The sequence below is a fragment of the Ochotona curzoniae genome, unplaced genomic scaffold (assembly GCF_017591425.1).
Source record: "Ochotona curzoniae isolate NIBS_2020 unplaced genomic scaffold, NIBS_Ocur_1.0 scaffold_2476, whole genome shotgun sequence".
Classification (NCBI taxonomy): Eukaryota; Metazoa; Chordata; class Mammalia; order Lagomorpha; family Ochotonidae; genus Ochotona; species Ochotona curzoniae.
Window position 1 is genome coordinate 1,498,528 of NW_024467095.1, and position 21,617 is coordinate 1,520,144.

General features: G+C 52.6%; 2 protein-coding genes across 3 annotated transcripts in view; one reads left to right on the plus strand and one right to left on the minus strand.

The window, feature by feature from the left end:
* The window catches only part of SND1 (staphylococcal nuclease and tudor domain containing 1), a 375,610-nt gene that overhangs the window by 40,146 nt on the left and 313,847 nt on the right, over positions 1 to 21,617 (minus strand). The window lies entirely within an intron of this gene.
* On the plus strand, positions 14,183 to 16,995 carry LRRC4 (leucine rich repeat containing 4). Its single transcript, XM_041002497.1, has 2 exons — positions 14,183 to 14,295; positions 14,471 to 16,995. The coding sequence occupies exon 2, from the start codon at positions 14,571 to 14,573 to the stop codon at positions 16,515 to 16,517; it is 1,947 nt and encodes a 648-aa protein (XP_040858431.1). The 5' UTR covers positions 14,183 to 14,295; positions 14,471 to 14,570; the 3' UTR covers positions 16,518 to 16,995.

Sequence of the window (21,617 nt, forward strand, 5' to 3'; positions counted from 1 at the left end):
CCCAGGAAAGGTGAGGCCTAGCAGCAATGGAGTGTGGACAGAGAAGCCAGGAAAAGGTGAGGGTCTGTAGCATTGTAAGTGTGTCTAGGTTGTTCGCTGCATGTCTCTTAGGACAACTTACATTGCTGGGGAAGCTGGAAAATAGGTCTTCAGTTTAATGGACGGACATTATGGTAAATGACCACTTATTTCTCAGGTTTTAATTCAGACTGGATTGCTACATGAACTTGTCATTTGCTAATTTCTAGTGGGCACTGCCATCACCAAGCTTGGTTCAGAAAGACTCCTTAGTACATGCTAGACTTGTCCGGCGTCGTCTCTCTTACACGCCACAACAAGTGGTGATGAGGCTCCTGCGTCAGCGTCATGATCCCAAGTCACTAGTTTAGGAGTGGTCACGACATCTATATACAGATAAAGTCAGCTGACAGCCCTGCAGGGAAAAATTCTTTGGTTGTGAAAAGGCCATAAAGGAAGAGTTGTGAAAAAGCCGTAAAATATCATGTATGAGCATGTGATACCTGGAGCTCCAGCAGCCGTCTTGTAACCACCAAAGGCGAGTGTGGCGGCAGGAAGACAATGGCAGAGAACCTGGGGCCACATTTCAGTTAAACCAACCCCCTGCAGCTTGCCCTACTTTCGCATAGACAATTTGTGGAGATGACACATCTTCTCATTATTTAAGCTGCTTGGATGTTCTACACTTGCAGAGCATAAAACACCTAGGGTCTAAAGTGACCCACGAATCTTTACCACAGCGCAAAACAAAACGAGGTGTCGGGATCCATTAATATGAAGCGCGGCAGGGGTTGCCCCAAGCCCATCTCCGTCCCCTTTGGCAGCCTCTTGGGCCCCTCACTGTACAACAGGAGAGCTCTGCGATGAGAAGTGACAAGATGGGCACCACAGGACTGCTGATGGCAGGAGAGCGCTCCTGGCAAAGCGTGCCACCCGGAGGGCGGGAGCCTGGCCCAGGGCTTCATCTGGGTGGCAGAAGAGCAGGCTCTGTGGGAAGCTGATCTGGCAAAGAGGGCAGGCAGTTCACAGCTGGAGAGTCCACAGAGTCAAGGTTTGTAGGTTCTTAACTGGTTCTGAGTCAGACATCAAAGCTGACAGAGTGATGTTGCACCAGCACTCCTGTTCCCACTTTGTCCAGCAGCCTACCTCTACCTCTACTCTCCATTCTATCAGTATACACATTTCTCAATTCATAGCTGTAAATCTGATACGAAGCTTGGAGAAGACATCACACAGGGCCCCATAATCTTTGCTAATCCTGTAATCGGGAGCTAAACCTACAACACAAATGGATTTACAAAATAAGGATTTTAGGCACTCAAATGGCATTAACAGGCAACAGAGACAAATGTACACACCAGCCGGACAAGATCCGTCAATAGGACCACAGTTCATTCCCTCTGCTTGATCCACACTATCTGGGAAAATACAGGACCTGAGGAAGTAAGCTTGCTGTGCCTCTGAGCAAGAGGTGATGTCATCTCCACAACCCCCTTCTGGAAGCTTCTCTTTAATTATTTGGGAGCATGAAGGAGAGGAGGGATAAATGGGGAAAGGGGAGATGGAAAGAATAACAGCTTTCTATTTTATCCTGAACTTTTATTATTTGGTGTTAAAAAAAGAAAAAAGAATGGCTTCAGTAAAGTAAAAGCAAGGGAGAACAACAAGGAAAACAAAAATAAAACCAAGCCTGGTACAATGGTTAGGTGGCTAAATCCTTGCCTTGCATGTGCAGATCCCACATGAGCATTAGTTCTTGTCCCAGATGCTCCACTTCCCATCCAGCTCCCTGTGGCCCAGGACCCTGTGCCTGCAAAACCAGCGCTCTAGTCTGCGATGCTGGTGACCCGAACACCATTACACTTGTTATAACAGCAACAGCCTGATAATGTGAAAAGATGTATTTGTTTGTACTTGATGTGCAGATTTAATGGAGAGAGAATAAAAGCCAGAGAGGGAGGTCTTCCACCTGAGGTTCAACTCCCTAAATAGCTGCAACTACAACAGCTGACCCAATCCAAAATCATGAGCCAGGAGCCTCCCCTGCATCTTTCACATGTGTGTAGGGACCCAAGGACTTGAGCGAGCCTCTGCTTTTTTCCTAGTCATAAAGAGTGTGGAGCATCCGGGGCACAAATGCCATGGCACCCACCTGGGATGGCAGAACCACATGCGGAGAACTAGCCTGCTATGCCACTGCGCTGGCACTGATAAACAACATCTTTAAAGAGACAGACACAGGAATGAACATTCTGGCAGACTGGGTTAAGCCCTGCTTGGATAACCCACACCCCCTGTCACAGTACCAGTGTGCAGCCCAGTTCCTCCACTTGGGGTCCAGTTTCCCATCAGCACATCGTGGGAGGTAGCAGGGGATGGGCAGGTGGCTGAGCCATCCATGTAGCACACAGGTGGGAGATGCAGAGAGAGCTCCTGGAGATCGGCTGCAGCCTGGCCCAGCCCTGGATGCGGCAGCCATCTTGAGACTAAACCTGCAGATAAGATCTCTCCCTTTCTGCCTTTTAGGCAAACACACCTTAGAAGAAAGAGACAGAACAGACTAAGATAACAGCAGCAGAAGCCAGCTCCTGAAGCCGCATTACCAATGATGAGGCAGGGGTGGTGGTGCTACTCAGGACCAGAAGCGGGTTGCCAGGCCTCCTATCACAGTGGACATGCCTCTTGGCCTCAACTGGATCAAGAATTTCACACTGAAGCTGCCAACTGCACAGGAGGAGAGGGTCTCATTTCTGTCTCTTTTCAGACAACAGGAGCCCAAGATGACTTTAATTGGTTAGGAAATCGGAACAGCTCAGGCCCACACAGGTTCTGGTGGGTGAGCAAGATGGGGTGCTCCAGCAGGATGGGCAGCATGTCAGAAGCCAGACTGCATCCTGCTTACTAGGGCTCCAGGAGGTGGACGGGCTGGCCTTATTCACATTCTTTCTTTCTTCCTCTCTGCGGTGCACACATGCAGCCTGGGAGGGGTCCCACTGACTGGCATCTAAAAGCAGACTGCCAGCAGCCAGGGCAGGAAGGACAGCGCTCAAGCTGCCCCACGTGCCCAGGATCCCAAGAGGGTGATCTCTTGGGGCGGGATCCCCAAGGGCGTGGTGCCAGCAGGAAGGCACCACAGAGTTGCTGGGCTGGAGCAGACACTGGCTGGTGGGGGAGGGGGGACCCTGTGGGATGCAGGCACTGCTCACTTACACAAAAGATCCTTTCAGAGGTATTGGCTGGCAGCGTTCCTCACGGGCTTTTCTTGAGGATTGTGCATGGAATACCAATGAAGCAGCCTTGCTGGGCTGCCACACAAACTGGCCACAGTCACCACAAACACGATCCAGAACCAGGACCTCCTCCTAGCTAGGGACCCCCAAGTCCCCAGCTGGCTGCGCACAATGGCTGGGGCCTCAGCAGCTTGCTTGGAGAAAGTCATCTCAATCTAGGGTCTGTTAAGACCTGGTTTACTGGAGCCCAAGATAAAAGCCTCCCAGCAGTGCCCTGCAAGCACCTGCGGGCCGCAGTGAGGCAGAAACTCAATGATGGAGGCTGCTGGGCTAAGGGAGGAGAGGCTCACAGTGGCTGTGTCACCCGTGGTTGAAAAGAAATAAATGTGTCCATTCTGGCCACATTCCGACCTCCATGCGAGAAAGACAGTAAGTAAAAGACAGACGAAATGCATAGCAAGAAGCCAACTAACCACTCAATGAACTAGGGACATTCTAATTCTTCTTTCTAAATCTGACAGAGGAGTCCAGGGCCCTAGATTCTTTATCTCATACATACCTGGCCCCCAATCCTCTAGCGACCTGGCGATTCCCATTGGAGTCAGAGCTGCAGCTGAGATGTCAGAGCAGGCTGGTGGCTGGCAGGTCCAACTCCTGAAGAAACTCCTCTATCATAATGAAAAAGGAATGCAGCATCCAGGAAGCTGGGTGCCAGCCAACCCAGCCACCGGCTCTTTGATGACTCACGGGGAAGCCCAGAGAGTGAGCTCGGGGCCGGTCTCCTGGTGTCCCAAGGCTGCATCTGCCACTGGGGTGAAGAATTTTCTGTCTGTCCTTTGGCTTACGACTCAAGATGGGATGGGATGGTCATACTAGCACAACTGTGACAAAATCCAAGTCTACCTTTCTATTTTGGATTCTTAAGAACTCTCCCCCTAAAATGCTTCAGAAAGACCAATGAATCCATGGAGGAACCCAGCTACTTGGATGGTAAACTGAGGTCATACCAGCTGGAACTAGGAATGCTCCACTCAGAGCTGGAGCTGGCAGCACAAAATGGAAAACAATTAGCAAATTATGCAAAGCAGCTTGATGGCCACAGATGCTGATCCAGAAGGTAAATGACCACACGGAGAAGGCTGAGGAATTGACACAGCACCACGCTATAAGCTGACGGCTCCCAACAGCGAGGGGACCATGGGAAAGATGTGAGAACTCACAGCGAAGAGCACAACATACCCCAATCTAAAGTTTACAGCAAACACACAAAGAAAATTCTATATGGAGGACAGGACTTAAATCCAGTCAGGAATTCTGTTGGGTGCACGTGTTTCGGTCACACTTTCTGGATGCTCAGCTTTTTCTTTGGAAGCATTGAATTGGTCAATCAAGACCCTAGAATAGTACTAAACGATGATCTTTTTTTTTTTTTTTTTAAAGCAGGAAAAAAAAAATCACTGAGACACACTCATGTGGGAGAAAACCAAGTTACAGTATGAAAAAACCATGTCATGGGGTGGTGCTGGTGCAGTGGTTAGGCTGCTGTGTGGGCTTGGGGTGTCTTCATCCCCTCCGAGAGTGTCTGGATCAAGTCCAGCGTTAGATCCGGCTTCCTGCTGACGCACCTGGGAGGCAGCAGGTGACGGCCCACGTGGGTCCCTGCCACCCACCTGGATTTAGTTCCTAGCTCTTGCTGGGATTTAAGAAGTGAACAGCAAATGGAAGCTCCCTCTCTGTGTCTCCCACCTATTCTTTCAAATGAATAAATCAACTTAGAAGAAGAATGTGGAAGGCAAAAAGGACGTGAGTTGTCAGTCTGGAGAAGGAAGCCAGGGAGAGTCACACGTGGCTCCTTGTCTCTCACTTCCAATGGAGAGTTTGGATGGAAGCGTTCATTATCCAGTTACTGTGATGAGCACCCAGGCCAGAGAGGGGGACTGAAGCTGTGGCCTGCCCTCCTGCTCCAGCTGAGGGCTGCAGCTCAGGCTCTCAGGGGGGCATTAATAGTTGCCTTTAAATTCACCCAGGTCTCTGTGCAGCAAGGGAATGGGGTATCTTTAACTGCTGCTAGTGGCGACTGGCCTAGCATTCTTTAATGAGCAAAAAGCATTGGTGCAGTCATGTTGAAAGCATTTGATCGCACTGCCCTGGCGTCCCCTACTTCAGGCTCAACAGTCTCCACTCCCTTTGGAGAAAATTTTGCACTTTAGCAAAATTAAACATGTTGCAAGACATGGATAGGGGCAGGCCCCCGAACAGCTAAGCTTCTCCTCCATCCACAGGCTTTGTGGTTCTACCCAGTGGCAGCATGGGAGCGATTCTAAAGCATGGAGGGCCACAAAACACCAAGATCTACTTTTCTGTTTCCTAGTTTCTTTTTCTCCTTCCATCCCTCTTTTCTTTAATACTTACTTTTTTTATTTGAAGGGCATATTGTTAGAGAGACTGACCTTCCATCTGCTAGTTTGCTCCCCTACTGGCTGCAATGGCTGATTCAAACAGCAGGGAGCTTCTTCCGGGTCTCCAGCATGGATGGGTACAGAGACCCAAGGACCTGAGTTATCCTCCACTGTTTTCCCAGGCCACAAGTGGGGAGCTGGACTGAAAATGAAATAATTGGGACTAGAACAGGCACCCATATGGGATACCAGTGCTACAAGGCAGAGGACTAGCCTGTTGAGCCTTTGCACTGGTTCCTCCCAGTATCTTCTCAAATATCATAAACAGAGAAGGTCTAAGTCCAAGCACACGCATCAGGGAGATATGAGCTCCTGTCAAGAATTAACTCATTCCTGTCACCCAGATACTGGAAACAAGGCAGGCTGGAGGCTCTGTCTTTATGAAATGTGAAACTTGCAAACAAATATGAGCTTAAGCATGGTAACTTCAGATAATGTTGAATGACGCAAGGTGATGTGATCACAGCTGGTGGGGCTGATTGAGAACACATAGTCATGGAAAGTCTCTCTGTAAAAGCTGCTCAAGAAGAAGCTAGAGATGTGGGAGAATATTCTAGGTACAGGGATCAAAAGGCCTAATGAGAAGAATCAGCTTAAGAGTATCCTGCAAGGGCCTGGTGCAGTAGACTCACCTTGCATGTGCCAGGATCCCATATGGGCACCGGTTCTAATCCTGGTGGCCCTGCTTCCCATCCAGCTCCCTGTTTGTGGCCTGGGAAAGCAGTGGAAGACGGCCCCCAAAGCCTTGGGACCCTGCACCTGGTGCATGGGAGACCCAGAGGAGGCTCCTGGTTCCTGATTAGCTTAGCACCAGCCATTGCAGCTACTTGGGGAGTGAATCAATGGATGGAAGCTCTTCCTCTCTATATATCTGACTTTCCATAAAGAAATAAAACCTTAAAAAAAAAAAAGAAAAGAAAAAGAAAAAGAAGAAAGAGCACCCTGCGAGAAGAAAGCTGATTGGTACAGCTGATGCGCCAAAGCCAAAAGGAGGAGGATGATGCTTCCCAGGCCGGGGAGGAAGGCTCAGCCTGTGGGCAATGTCAAGCCGTCAGGTGTTGCTGCAATCATACAGGCAAGGATGGAACATTTCAAGCAGACCAGTCACATAATCTGATATAACGTCATCAAGATCCCCTTGGTTGCTATGGAGAAAGGCCTGGAGGGGGCAAGAGTGAAAACTTGTCTCCTGAATAGATTTGGTTTTGAATAAATGTTCGATGATCAGCAGGAGGCTGGCATAAGCGGGAGCTGGGTGAGGGGTAATGCATGACCTTGGTACTATTTCAGACCTGTCTGGAAGCCTAAAAATGCCTCCCAATTTTTAAAAAATGAAAAACAGTAACTCCTTATGAAGGACTATACTATGGGGAAATTCAGTCGGGGGGGGTGGGAATTTAGGGGGAGAGGGAATCGCAGACTGTACGGAATTGTGCCATAAAACTCAAAATCCAAAATAAAAATTAAAGAAATGAAAAACAATGATGAAAAACATCTGCCTAAATAAAGAACTAGAGGTTCTCTTGCTCTGTCACTCTATCTTTCCAATAAATAAATCTTTCAACAGATCTTTAGAGTTAGGTGAAGCGTCAAGATCAAGTGGGCTTAGGGCATGATCAGTCGGGAAATTCTACGACTGAGCAAAACAGTCCCTGCTCTCGTGTGCACGCTGCAAAGCCAAAGGTGCTGCCACTCGAACGACTTAATCGGACTGACTGTGGTTTCTCTTTCTTGCTTTAACTCTAATAACACTCTGATACAAACCGAGTTATTTCTCAATCCTAGTTTTCTGAGCTCTAAAGAACTAACCTGTACAATAGTCTGCAAACAGGTGGAGCTGTGATGTGGATCTTTTTGTCTTGATGCCTCATACTTGCCAATATGTGTGTGCACACACACTCACATACTACAGCACACTCATGCATTCTATAAAACTCAACTTGTGGAAGCTTAAGTATTGTTCACAAACAAAACACGAATAAATTTACACATTGTGTCTGTGAAAGCACTAATTACAACTGTAGGCATGGATTCTTGATTAACACTATTAGTTTATGTTTGAGATACTGAAAAGCTTTGCTATTCAAAACGCTCAGTTATACATCTCTACCTGCTGGCTCTGAACACAAAGCTCAACATTTCCGCGCTTAGTTGCACAAGAGTCATTGGTCACAACGCCAAAAGGCACTTGGGCATTACTGGCGAAAGTTTCCATGTTCAAGATCTACTTGGATTCCAATCCGAGAGATCATGGAAAGAGGGAGACATGAAATCAAGAAAAACAGAAAATAACAGCAATCCAATTTCCTCAGTTTCTCTTGTCAGAGCCATAGAGAGAAGCAGAGGGAAACAAAGAGAAATCTTCTATCTGCTGGTTCACTCCCCAGATGGCCACAGTGGCCAGCTCAAAGCCAGGTGTCAGGAGCTTCATTGGAGTCCAGCACATGGGGGCAGGGAACTTCAGCCAGCTTCTGCTGCTTCCTCAGGCCTCCAGCAGGGAGCCAGATCGGAAGTGGAGTGGTTGGGACATGAACCAGCCCCTAAGTGGGATGCTGGCATCTAACGTGATGCGCTAGGTGAGTGGTACTTGTGTGTGAGTACTATCTTCTCTAGACATCAGCTCTCTGTGCTGCAATTCCAGCTCCTGCCCTTTTTTTGAGTTACTCAAAGTTTCTCCTCCCCTCGCCCATTGTTATTAATTCACCCGTGAGGTGGAAACAGGGAGGTAAGTGCCTTAATGCCTAGGAAGAAACTAGGAGCCAGGAACTTCATTTAGGTCTTCCACTTGGGACACAAGAACTTGGATCCATTACCGCTGCTCCCCAGGGTCTGCATAAGCTCAGGAGTCCAGGAGGAGTTCAGCAGAGAAACCGGGGAAGGGAACAGCAAGAGGAAGGACACTCTTCCCCTCCCAGCTGAAGAGCTGTATGGTCACATGGTTCACACTTAGCTCTTCTGCCCTTCCTAATTAGGAAGGGCAGAAGAGCCATCTGCTGCTTGGCAGACACACCCTCTCGTTTCTCTTATGTGCTCCTAGATATTCAAGACTAGAACCCTGGTCTATCACAGTAACCATGTGTGAGCACCAGCCTCTGTGACAAACCCCTATTTGGAAAATGAGTCTTTGAAGACATTAAGAAGAGCTAAGCTAAAGATATTGAAAAAGCTTTCTATGTGTCATAGTAGATTGGATTTCCACCTGCAACACATGCATCCCATCAGGCTGCTCTGGCTGCTCTACTTTTAATTCAGCTCTCTGATTATGGTCTGGGAAAGCAGCAGAGGATGGTTCAGGTCCTCGGGTCTCAGCACCCACATGGGACAAATGGAAGAAGCTCCTGGTTTTGGATGGACCCAGCTCTAGCTGTTGTGGCCATTTAGGGAGTGAACCAGCAGTGGATGAAAGCTGTTTCCATTCCTTTCTCTCCTCTAACTCTGCCCTTCAAATAAAAATAAATCTCTTTTAAAAATATTTATTTTTATTGCAAAGTCAGATATACAGAGATAAGGAGAGACAGAGAGGAAAATCTTCCATCCAACGAAGCACTCCCCAAGTGGCTGCAACAGCTGGTGCTGCGCCGATCCAAAGCCAGGAGCCTTGAACTTCCTCTGGGTCTCCCACGCAGGTACAGGGTCCCAAGGCTTTGGGCCATCTTCCACTGCTTTCCCAGGCCACAAACAGGGAGCTAGATGGAAAGCAGAGCCGCCAGGATTAGAACTGGCACCCGTATGGTATCCCAGTGCATGCAAGGCGAGAATTTTCGCAGCTAGGCCACCACGTTGGGCCCAAAAATAATTAAAAAAAAAAAAAAGATATTGAAATGAGGTAACCATGCTGGATTATACCAGGAGGACATAGCCCAAATGAGTGAATGTCTATGTCCCAAAGAGGAGAGAGTTGGAAGAGAACTATGGAGGCCAAGACTAAAGTGGTGTGGCTGTGAGTCCAAGGACGCCACCAGCAGCTGGTAGGAAAGAGAGTAAGGCTGGGCCTCCCCAGAGGGGCCCTGGGTGTGACCACACACTATCCGACAGCTTTCCTTCTCTTCGAGTACACTTTCCCGACTCTTGTTTTTCTTTCCTCCTGTTTGTCAAATCTCTCTTTTGTTGTTTTGGCTCTGGTTCTGTTCCTGCCATTGACAGACCTCACTTTAGGGACCCTGAAGCCTACTGGAGGCAAGATGGTACCCTGCTACTTGATGGAGCCCTGTGAGACATTATGGACATCTAGTGGCTGTTTGGGATAATGCCTCAGGGACAGAAAACTGATCCCACGGGGAGTGGTCCAGCCCAAGGATCCCTGTGGTCCTGGCTGGGGGCGGCAGAGCCCATGCTCCAGGCAATCTCTCAGAGGACCATTTCTTCCATTTCCTAGTAGGGCTGGGAACAGCAGACCAGCTCTACCCATGAACCCCACCCAGCACTGGTACATTAGACCAGGGAAGACAGGCATTTGGAATTATCTTCATGAAAGCCCCAAGGTTTAAATGCCAATTAGTCATATGATGTCATGTTGACATAGGGGGCGGGGCTCAGAGGGACAAACTTTGATTTTAATTAGCCATGTGTCTGTAGGTAACTCCTTCCACCTCTCGGAGCTTCATTCATGACATCTGTGAGATAGGAAGTTAAGTCCTGATCATCTCCGAGGTCTCTTTGAGTTTTAACCTTCTGTAATGTAGGCGGCTTTTCAGCGGCTGGGAAAACAACTTGATCTGCTCTGGGCTGGCACTGTGGATCCCTAGACTCAACTGAAAGAAGCATTCGCTCCTCAACTTCATGGCCAGTTTCCAAGACTTGGCTACAATCCAGAAGTATCAACTTTCATCATCGAGCCTTGTTTCTGAGGGGCAGAAATCAGGTTCCATGAGAGCTGCAACTTTGAGGCCGTTTCCTTGATCTTTGAAATCTGGAACCGAGGCTTAAGGGTATCTTAGGGTCTGTCAGATGGCTAATCTGTGGCAGGAACGGGACTGGGACTCAGCAATCCCAATCCCGAAACAGGGCCGGACCTCTTCCCCTGTACACCTGATGCACACGGAAAGCCTTTATCTTCCCATCTTATGGGCGGGAGGATACACGGAAACACTTGAAGAAGTGCTCAGACCCAGGGGCTGTGCGAATCAGCAGGGCCAAGTTAGACAGGACTTGGGTTACCAAGCACAGAGATGGCAACTCACAGCCTCCCATGGAGTGCCACGTTTCCAGGTGCCTCCCTGACCCAGTTGGCTTACACAGGGCAAGAACGTGCTGTGAAGCCCCCTGATCATAAAGCACTGGCTTGATTCACATCAGCCCAGACTTCCTGTACCTGGCGGGTTGTGCAGATGCTCTGGTCAGCGGGGCCGGCAGCTGAGGGAGCAGCCCAGAGTCCAAGCTCCACAGCGGCTGTGGTGAGCAGGGGAGCTCCTCCCCAGCAGGTGCAGTCAACCTGGCTGGGGTCTCCAGGAGTGCGGCTGTGAGCAGCCCGAGCCGGAGTGTGGAGCACACAGCGCTGCCGGCAGCCTCCTGGCCCCCGAGCCCCATGCACCTCCATTTCTTTTCCCTGCCCACTCCTCAGAAAAGAACAGACGCACTTTCTCAACCCCTCTTCTTACACCTTGCAACATTCCTCACCTTGCCTCCACCATTTATGCTAAGCAGACAGAAAAAAAAAATACTGGGTTCAGGACTTGAAATGAAGACTGGATTGAAACCCTGGTTCTAAGACCTTCTGGTTGCATGACCTTCACCAAGCAACCTGTCCGCCTCAGTTAAGGACCTTCATCTGTGAAATGGAGACAATACTGGCAAGCCAGCCCCTGGACTACAGATGAAGGCTGCAAATCCTCAGGAAGTTCTCCCTGAAATGGACAGATGAAACCCAAGTTCTCGACTTTTGTGGGGAATTCCTTAGGGGATCGCTTCCATATACAAGCTGCTTGACAAATGAGGACGGCCAGGACTCCCTCTTCCACTTGCACTAGTACCAGTCTGTAACCTATCTGACCCGTTCATGAACCGGATGACAGCTTGGGCTCCATAAACGTTAATGACTGGTCTAACAGATGCAAGCAGCCAAGATCTTAGAAAAACCAACCAAACAAACAAAACGGGTAATCCACTTTGCCTACAATGGCACGTGAGAACCCCGTACATGTTGAAGGAGGCTCAGGTGACAGGGCAGTGCAGGGTACTGAGGGTTGGGTGTGGTAGAATCCAGAGAACTGGGGAAGCCAAGACCTCATTTTACGCAGGCAAGCGTGTCAGGACTCCCCGACCCCCCCACGGAAGAGGGTGCGGGACACAGTCTGGAGGCAGACTTCCAAAGAAGGCACGGTGAGCCATGCGGCCCCGCCCCAATCAGCGGAGAAAGGTGGGGAAAGGCGGTCCGAATTCCTTCTCTGACAAGAATCTCCGATGCCCTGGGTTCTGCCATGGCTGGAAGCATGGGCAAGAACCCTAATCTTAGGCTGCGACCTGGCTCTGCTCAGGCAGTCCCAGGAAGAGAGGGGCTGGTGCAGCTTGCGGGCGCCCCTTCCCCCCGCCCCCCTCGGGAGAGTCAAGGCGCCACACAGAAAGCCAGGCTGCGGCTCCGTGAATGAGCAGGTCACGCCACAGGTTCTGGGACTTCACCCAATCCTTCCCAGGCTGTCATCCCCTCCGTCACCTCCTTGCATTTGGGTCTTTCCTGCCGCTGTTTCCCGCCTCCGCAACCCTCATTAAGAAAACTATCATTAAAAGCCCCAGCTAGAGCCTGGGAGGTGAGGAAGAGCGCGAGGGAGGCAGGCAGGGAACGGGTACAGCAGTCAAGCCCTGGCGCTCCGTCTCCGCCCCCGAGGTCCGAGTTGGAGCGCCTCGCCCGCGCCGCGAGGCCACGCGCCCCGACAGCATTCGGCGGGGTGAGGATGCTGCGGTTCCAACAGCAAGCAGGGCAAGTGCCGCAGCCCCGCCGCGGGCTGGCCGGGCGGCCCGAGCCCACCGCCCCGGAGCCAGGGGGCGCTGGGCGGCCGGGAGCCGGCCCGAGGGCGCGCTCTCCCGCCGCAGCCCCACGCCCGCCCAGCCTATCAGCGGCCGCTCAGCCGCTCGCTCCGGCTGGCCCAAAATAGCTGCGAACGCCTGCAACTCGCGCGGGCCCGCACTTGACGCTCACTCCGACTGGCCCGCTCGCCCAGCCCGCTCCGTGCGTCCAGCGGGGGCGGGGAGGCAGCGGACCCGGGCTGGGGGAGGGAGAGGGAGCGGGAGGAGGGGAGAACGGAGGCAGCGGGCAGAGCGAGCGGGCGCGGGGCGCAGTGCTGGAAGGCGCCGCGTTAACCCCTCGCGGGCAGGCGGCGGCGGAGGGAGCGGTGTTCATGCACGGAGCTCCGCATCACGCCGATCCTCTCCCCAGAACAGTATGCGTCAGCAGTACATTCACGTTCTGACTGAAGGACAAAAGGATGAGAGAGCAGTCTGCGTGGCTGCCGCCTGCAACACCGCGAGCCCGGCGCGAGGAGAAGACGGTGGGCGCCCAGCGCGGGGGCCCCGCTGCCGCCGCCGCTAGCCAGCGGGGACCATGTTCCCGGGCCCGGGAGCGCTTCCCGCAGCCGCGACCCCCGCTGCTCACGCCGCCGCAGCAGAGCGCGGACGGCGCAGCCACTGAAGGCGCCGGGAGCCCGCGCCGCCAACTCGCCCCCTCTGCACAAAGCCCGAGCCGGCGGCGCGCCGGGGGCCCGGCAGCGGCGGGCGGTTGCGCGCCGCCGGGGGCTGCGGCGGCCGTCGCCGCCGCCGGACTCGCGCCCGCCCCCGGACTCTCCGAAGGGGCCTGCGGAGCGGGCACGACCGCGGGCGCCCGGCTCTTGGCTGGCCCGCGGACCCGGTCCCAGCGCAGCCTCCTCGCCGCTGCCCCTCGGGTGCTGGACGGATTACTGCTCCTCGCGCCGGCGGACGGCGGACTGGAGAACTCAGCCCAGTTTTTGTCTTTTTAACCCTTCGCGGAAGGCCAGGAGAAAGGGGGTGTGTGTCTGGGGAGGGAGAAGGCGCCGCGAACACCTCCTCTTAACTCTCGCCGCCCCGCGAGCTCACGACTGCAATCAGCTGCCGCCGACCTGGGCGGCCGCCGACGAGGAGCGGAGCGCAGCAGCAGCAGTGCTAGCGGTAGCGGCGGCGGCGGCAGCAGCGAGCGCGGCCTGGGCGGCTTTGGGCGCCCCCGCACCCCTCCGGCAGCGGCCCACGGCGCGGGCTGGGGGCGCTGGAGGCACACTTTGGCGATGAAGCGTCTTTCCCCGTGGATGGAGAGAGCCGGTGCCAGGGTCCAAGGACAAAGCAGGGAAGTGCTAGCGGCGACGCTTCCCCGGCCCAAGGGGGGGCATGCACCTGCATAGCCCGCCGGGCCTGGGTTCTCCCTGGCGCGCCTCAACTCCGCGGCTTTGCCGTCTCTGGCTCTGGATTTACTAGAAGCCATTTTGTCTCCCCCACCCCTCCCTTCCCCTCCCCTGTGCCCTCCCCGCCCCCACCACTTCCCCCTTTTGTTAATTAAAACTAAGAAGTCGGAATGGGAACCAGGTGCCCGGCTCCCGTGGAGAAAGCTTAAGGACTGCACGCCACTTCTCTCCTGCCTTCCTTCCGAGGTAGGTTGCCGGCGATCAGGGTGGGGATGGTGGCGATGTGGGGGACAAAGTCTTAGCGTCTAGAGGGCCTCGAGGGTGGGCTGCCCGAGGAGGGGCCGCTCTTCAGTTCTGGCAGGGTTTTGCCGCCGCCGATCTGCTCCATCTCTAATCGCCCCCTCCCCACCTCCTTCTCCAGATGGAAAGAGGAGCTCCTAGCTCACTTAAGCCGGGGTAGGGCTGGTTCTCCTTTCCGAGCCAAAATCCCAGGCGATGGTGAATTATGAACGTGCCACACCATGAAGCTCTTGTGGCAGGTAACTGTGCACCACACCTGGAATGCCGTCCTGCTCCCCGTCTACCTCACGGCGCAAGTGTGGATTCTGTGTGCAGCCAGCGCTGCTGCCGCCTCGGCTGGGCCCCAGAACTGCCCCTCCGTCTGCTCGTGCAGTAACCAGTTCAGCAAGGTGGTGTGCACCCGCCGGGGCCTCTCCGAGGTCCCTCAGGGCATCCCCTCCAACACCCGGTACCTCAACCTCATGGAAAACAACATCCAGATGATCCAGGCTGACACCTTCCGGCACCTGCACCACTTGGAGGTCCTGCAGCTGGGCAGGAACTCCATCCGGCAGATCGAGGTGGGGGCCTTCAACGGCCTGGCCAGCCTCAACACCTTGGAGCTGTTTGACAACTGGCTGACAGTGATCCCCAGCGGGGCCTTCGAATACCTGTCCAAGCTGCGGGAGCTCTGGCTTCGCAACAACCCCATCGAGAGCATCCCCTCCTACGCCTTCAACCGCGTGCCCTCCCTCATGCGCCTGGACCTGGGCGAGCTCAAGAAGCTGGAGTATATCTCCGAGGGCGCCTTTGAGGGGCTCTTCAACCTCAAGTACCTGAACCTGGGGATGTGCAACATCAAGGCCGTGCCCAACCTCGCCCCCCTCGTGGGGCTGGAGGAGCTGGAGATGTCGGGGAACCACTTTCCTGAGATCAGGCCCGGGTCCTTCCATGGCCTCAGCTCCCTCAAGAAGCTGTGGGTCATGAACTCGCAGGTGAGCCTGATCGAGCGGAATGCTTTTGATGGGCTGGCCTCGCTAGTGGAACTCAACCTGGCCCACAACAACCTCTCTTCTTTGCCCCACGACCTCTTCAGCCCCCTGAGGTACTTGGTGGAGTTGCACTTGCACCACAATCCTTGGAACTGTGACTGTGACATCCTGTGGCTGGCCTGGTGGCTCCGGGAGTACATACCCACCAACTCCACCTGCTGTGGCCGCTGCCACGCTCCCATGCACATGCGAGGCCGCTACCTGGTGGAGGTGGACCAGGCCTCCTTCCAGTGCTCCGCCCCTTTCATCATGGATGCGCCTCGGGACCTCAATATCTCCGAGAGTCGGATGGCGGAACTCAAGTGTCGGACTCCCCCCATGTCCTCAGTCAAGTGGTTGCTGCCCAACGGGACAGTGCTCAGCCACGCCTCCCGCCACCCGCGGATCTCCGTCCTCAACGACGGCACCTTGAACTTCTCCCACGTGCTGCTCTCAGACACCGGGGTCTACACGTGCATGGTGACCAACGTGGCGGGCAACTCCAATGCCTCGGCCTACCTCAACGTGAGCACGGCCGAGCTCAACACGTCCAACTACAGCTTCTTCACCACGGTGACAGTGGAGACGACGGAGATCTCACCTGAGGACACCACGCGGAAGTACAAGCCTGTCCCCACCACCTCCACTGGTTACCAACCAGCATATACCACCTCTACCACGGTGCTCATTCAGACCACCCGTGTGCCCAAGCAGGTGGTGGTACCCGCGACAGACACCACTGACAAGATGCAGACGAGCCTGGATGAAGTCATGAAGACCACCAAGATCATCATTGGTTGCTTTGTGGCCGTGACTCTGCTGGCCGCCGCCATGTTGATTGTCTTTTATAAGCTTCGGAAGCGGCACCAGCAGCGGAGTACAGTCACTGCCGCCCGGACAGTGGAGATTATCCAGGTGGACGAAGACATCCCGGCGGCGGCGGCGACGGCAGCGCCAGCCAGTGCATCAGGTGAGGGGGCAGTAGTGCTGCCCACAATTCATGACCACATTAACTACAACACCTACAAACCAGCACATGGGGCTCACTGGACAGAAAACAGCTTGGGGAACTCTCTGCACCCCACAGTCACCACCATCTCTGAACCTTATATAATTCAGACCCATACCAAGGACAAGGTACAGGAAACTCAGATTTGACGCCCCTCCCCTCAAAAACTTAAACGCAATAGAATGCACACACAGACACACAGACACACACACGACAGCAACTTTTGTACAGAGTGGGGAGAGACTTTTTCTTGTATATGCTTATATATTAAATCTATGGGCTGGTAAAAAAAAAACAGATTATATTAAAATTTAAAAAGAAAAATCAAAACAAAACTATTTTCTAACTTGTAAGTTCTATTTAAAGGGGGAGGGTGGGGAATCTTGGGAATGTGGTGGGGTTCAAGCCAAAAGTAACTTTGCTATACTGCCAGAGGGGATTCTGGTGTGAGGGCTGAAACTGCTAAGCTACAACTCAGACGGGAGAGCAGGCCGCAGAGGGCGGGCGGAAGAGACGGAATCTGTTGTTTTTCAGAAGATGCTCCACAGAATACAAGAACACCCGTTTCTACAGACATCTTTCTTAAGCCGAGAGCTGTCTTTGCAGATTATTTAAAAAAAAAAAAAATTCTGGGGGTGGGGAAGCACCATGAATTTGTATTCTGCCAAAATGTTGAGAGGCAATAATACTTTCCCCCCCCTTCAGAGGCAAAGGGGTAGATAGATCTATAGATGTATTTTAAACCATAAAACCACCAAATTTTTCCAGTGAATCCTTTGAGGGGCTGAGCTCTGGGCCGTGTGCACGCCAGGTGTCCAGGGGCCATGCACTGGACACGCAGGTGCCTGACAGTGTGCTGCCTGCCTGGCAGAGGCCGAAGGGAGCTGGCCGAGCTTTCACACTGCACCAGATTCCCGCAGTTGGGCTGAAAGCAGCTCTGCCAGGCTGGTATCTATTCAGGGTTCCCCAGGAGGCGGCCCCTGCAGGGGGTGGGGGTGTGCAGTGCAAGGGGGTGGGGAAGGGGAACAGCAGAGAGAAGGACTCACCGAGGCTCTGAGTGAGCACTGTGCTCTGTCCACCTGTTGTTCCAGCTATCTCTGACAGATGACAATGGACACTGATGGCATTGATGGTTTTTTCCAATAGATTTTGTTTGTTTGAAGATGGTGAGGGAGGAGAGAGGCTGGAAGTGGGGAGCCTGGGGGACTGGAAGCTCTTCTCATGCTTGGGATTTGGTGACTATTCTAAATGCTGATTCATTAGGGATTATTACAGTTGACGCCAACGGGCAGTGGTGAACATGAACAGAGCAGGAAAAGGCAAGAGAAGAAGGGCACGGCTGATTATAGGAGGGGAAGCCCTGTCCAACCAGGATGGGTCACACACACACACAAATATGTGCAATCCACAGTTGAAACACAGTGATGCTGGTGCAGTTGTGTGTGAATTCTGCATGGACCCCTGTTGCAAGGGGCCCCCAGGGGGAAGCTTCCTTCCCCCAGGCCCAGCTGAGGCTGTGGGCGGAGAAGTCAAAGAGCTCTGTTATTCTGGTCCATGTAATGTTAACTTCTGTCAGTCATTCTAGCTTTAAAAGGAGTTCAAGGGTTCAGATTTGAAAGGGGGTGGTGGGGTCTGGGGGGAATGCCAACAAAAAGAACACTGATTGTAATGTGAGAAAAGTGTATTTTTGTATTTTAATAAATATTGTTTGATTTTTAATTCCATGTCCCCAAAGGGTTAAACTGAATCAGACCCTGAGCCTATAGATTCTTAAGCACATTGACCAAGTTATTTCTACTTAAGAGGAAAAAAAAGGAGAGGGGGTGTTGGGATAGGGTGAGATATGATGTGGGGGGTGGGCGGAAGACACGAATGTTTTAAAAAGTATGGGGAAATGCAGCTGTCACCAATCTTTCCTGGGTTAATGAATGTACCCTGACTCCAGTGTACCTTCCACAAGCTAAGCGTGTTAGTGGCTGGCATTGTTGGGGTATAACCAAATTCCTCATGCCCCGGGCCAAGCGGGGGAAATGGGTCAGCCTCAGCTGCGGAGACCTGGCCACAGGGAGGTGCCGCCTCAGACAGGCAGCTCAGCCACCACACAAAGGCCAGGAGGCGCTGGCTTTCAAGGAGCCCAACACACCTCTGTGTGCTAGGTGTCTGTCTGCTGCTGGGAGGCTGCGTGGACTGCCCTGCCACCCCCGCCAGCCTCGTGTTTCTTCCGTGCTAGTACTTGTACTAATGCAGGGAGCGAGCTGAGTGGGTGTGATTTGCTCTGGCACCGCAAGGAAAGAGAGGCAGGCAGCACTTTGCAGCAGCTGGCAAAGAAATGGCCAATCCAAATCCTCTTGGGCATACAGATCCTTTCTGGGTATTAGTGTGTGTGTGTGTGTGTGTAAGGGGGTGGGACACAAGCAAGCATGGGCATATACTTCAGAACAGTCACACTCCAAGTATGTTCCCTTAGCCTTCCCTTTCCCATTCACTCGCAAAGAGAAAGGAAGGAACTGCAGCAGTGCAAAGGGTGGGACTTGGCAAGGACCAGCTGAAAGAGCAGGAACTTGCTGCCTTTCCGAGCCAGAAGACACAGTCAGGCTGTTTAGAACAGCTTCCTGGGGACATACTCATAGGAGACTGGAACAAGCTGCTACCTCCAAAATAGGAGAGGCAGGAACCCCAGTGTTTGGGAGAGCAAGCCTAGGGACGGAGGGCTCAGGAGCCTGAAACGACCATGGCCGAGGTCCTCAGAGCAGGTGCCTTCAGCCTGGGATGGACGAGTTCAGCTCTGGAAATCTGAAAGAGAAGCACTTTCTAGAAGCAAACATGGGGAGGTGGGCAGGCAAAAACCAAGGTTCCCAGGTGTAAGGTTCTTTGCCACTCCAAGGGTAACTCCCTGGATCTTGGGCATGGTTGCAGCTCTGACCAGCAGTTAACCTTTCTCAACCATGATGCTGGGTATCTCCTCTTCCTGTGAGAGGAGATCAGGGAGCACCCAGTCCAGCCTTGCCTGCTATGCTAGAGACTCATTCCTCAGGCCTGGCCAAGCCGGAAGGGAGGATACCTGCCCAGGGAACATGGCTTGGTGGCTCTGCAGGGGGTTCCACAGAGGAAAAGACCGCAGCTGATTCTATGGAGGCGGGGGATTTCCATTGTCAGATTGTTTTATGGCCAGGGAAAATCACTTGCTCTGATCCCTTTACATGCTGTGGCCAAGGAACTTGAACCTCAGAGAAGTAGAAATACATATCCAAGGTCATGCTCCTAGTTAGTGGAGGAGGTAGGCCCAGAGCCCAGGCCGCCTGACATCCAAGTCAAATGTTCTTTCTTGCTTAGGACCTTATTGGTTATCCAGAATGCATTTCTCTCCTTCCCTGCCAATGCTCAGCAAGCATGGAACCTTCCTACAGATAGCTCTGTGTTCTCCCCGTCAGAGCAGGCTGTTCAGTCTCTCTCAGCACCAGCTCTACTTGCCCACAAGGCCAGCTGGCCCGAGAGTCCCTTGCACTCACGGGGGCCTGCAACCCCTCAGCTGCAGGATTTTTTTTTGGGGGGGGGTGCAATGGTAGACAAGCTGCAGGATCTGTGTGGGGGGAAGGTCCGGGGAGGAAGGGGGACGTGTTAAGATGGGCTGTTTGCAGTGAGGAAGCGCTTCTGGCTTCCTCCCAGATCAGCCGTGGCAGCTCTGCAGAGTGAGGCTGACGTACTCTCAGAGTACATACAGAAGTTCCCGCATGCAATGGTTCTGCTGCTTCGGTTCAACAACAGATGAGGGTGGTGGCGGTAGGGTCCCTCACCGCTCCCCTCTAGTGCGTCTGCCCTCGCCCTTGGCTCTCTAAGCTGCTGGGTAGGTGCTACCTCCACAGTCTGCAACAGAGCTTCTGAGCACTGTGCGGTGCAACACTGTACTCTCTCACTAATGAAGGGAGAAGTAGTCAGGCTAGTTTGAGTTTCTAAGACCTAGTGATATTTAACTTTATCATGGCTATTTATCATGGACCAAGGTCAGCTACCAGGTAGAGCAACATGCATGAGTTCCTTGCAAGACAGTTCCTACTGTTGGCAGGAGCAAAGGTCAAGCTCAGAGCCCCTGGCTTCCTTCTGTGGTGATGGGGTAGGCACTGGGAGGACACGGAGCTGGCGATCCTCATGCCAAGCTTCTACGTTAGGGGGGCACGGCCCACAGTGAAAGCACCACTTCACTGCAACAACACAGCAGGGGCTGAAAATTAGAGGAAAGAAAAGACAGAGGGAGAGAAAGAACATTCATATCCAAACCTGTCTGATTTTATCTCCTCCACCAGCATTCAGCACTCCATGCCATCGGCTAATGCAGCTACTGTTCACGCCATTTGTAAATCCTGCCTCAGTTAAACTGCAAGGAGGCTTTGGCTTAAAGCAACTCTCTTGGTCTCCATCCATTCAGAAAGTACCCTTTTCCCTCCAGGGGGAGGAAGGGTTTGGGCAGTGGATTAACGTCGTTTTCATCTCTGCTTTAAATTAAAATGAAACAAATGACTTCTTGGAGCAGGGATAGGGGTTCAGGAATTAAATCAGTGGAACATATAAAATATATACAAAGCAACATAGAGGAGTGCTTGCAAGCATGGGCCACGGAGCCAGTCCTGGGCTCAACTGCAGCTCCACCTCTTGCTAGTTGTGTTGTTCTGGCACATACTCAGTTTTTGTTGGTCTTTTTTTTTTTTTTTTAAATCTGTAAAATGCAAAAATTAGGATCTAAATTCACATGCTCTAACTTACACTCAGAATGATGCTGGGCATCAAATAATAGATACTGTGTTAATAGTAGTCATTTGACCATGTGCACTAGCAGCCTCTGCATGCCTATTCTTGAAATTTACCCTTGTCCAAAGAAAGCACCCGTCCGCAGAGCTGACCCAGAGAAGAAGGCTGTTCTGTCTGCAAGTTGGGGACAGCATCACCTGGAGATCTAAGCACTGTGGACAGGATGCTCAATTCCCGAATCGGCTCTATGGCTGGCCTAAGGCACTGTCTCTTTTCAGGACTGTATTACCCTTCACTGTGCTGGGCCTGCGGAAAGGAAAGCTGTTTCTGGGAAACATCTGCCTGGGAAGCTCTGCTCCTTTCCCAGGTTATCTACCCACCCAGCTTCTCAGCCAGGGTAGCAGTATTATCCAGAGGTTAAAGATAAAATTTTCCTAGACCAGGACTATAGGGAGTCTGGCAGTTGGGAGTGTAGCAGAAGAAAGTGGCAGAGGGAGGATTGCTGT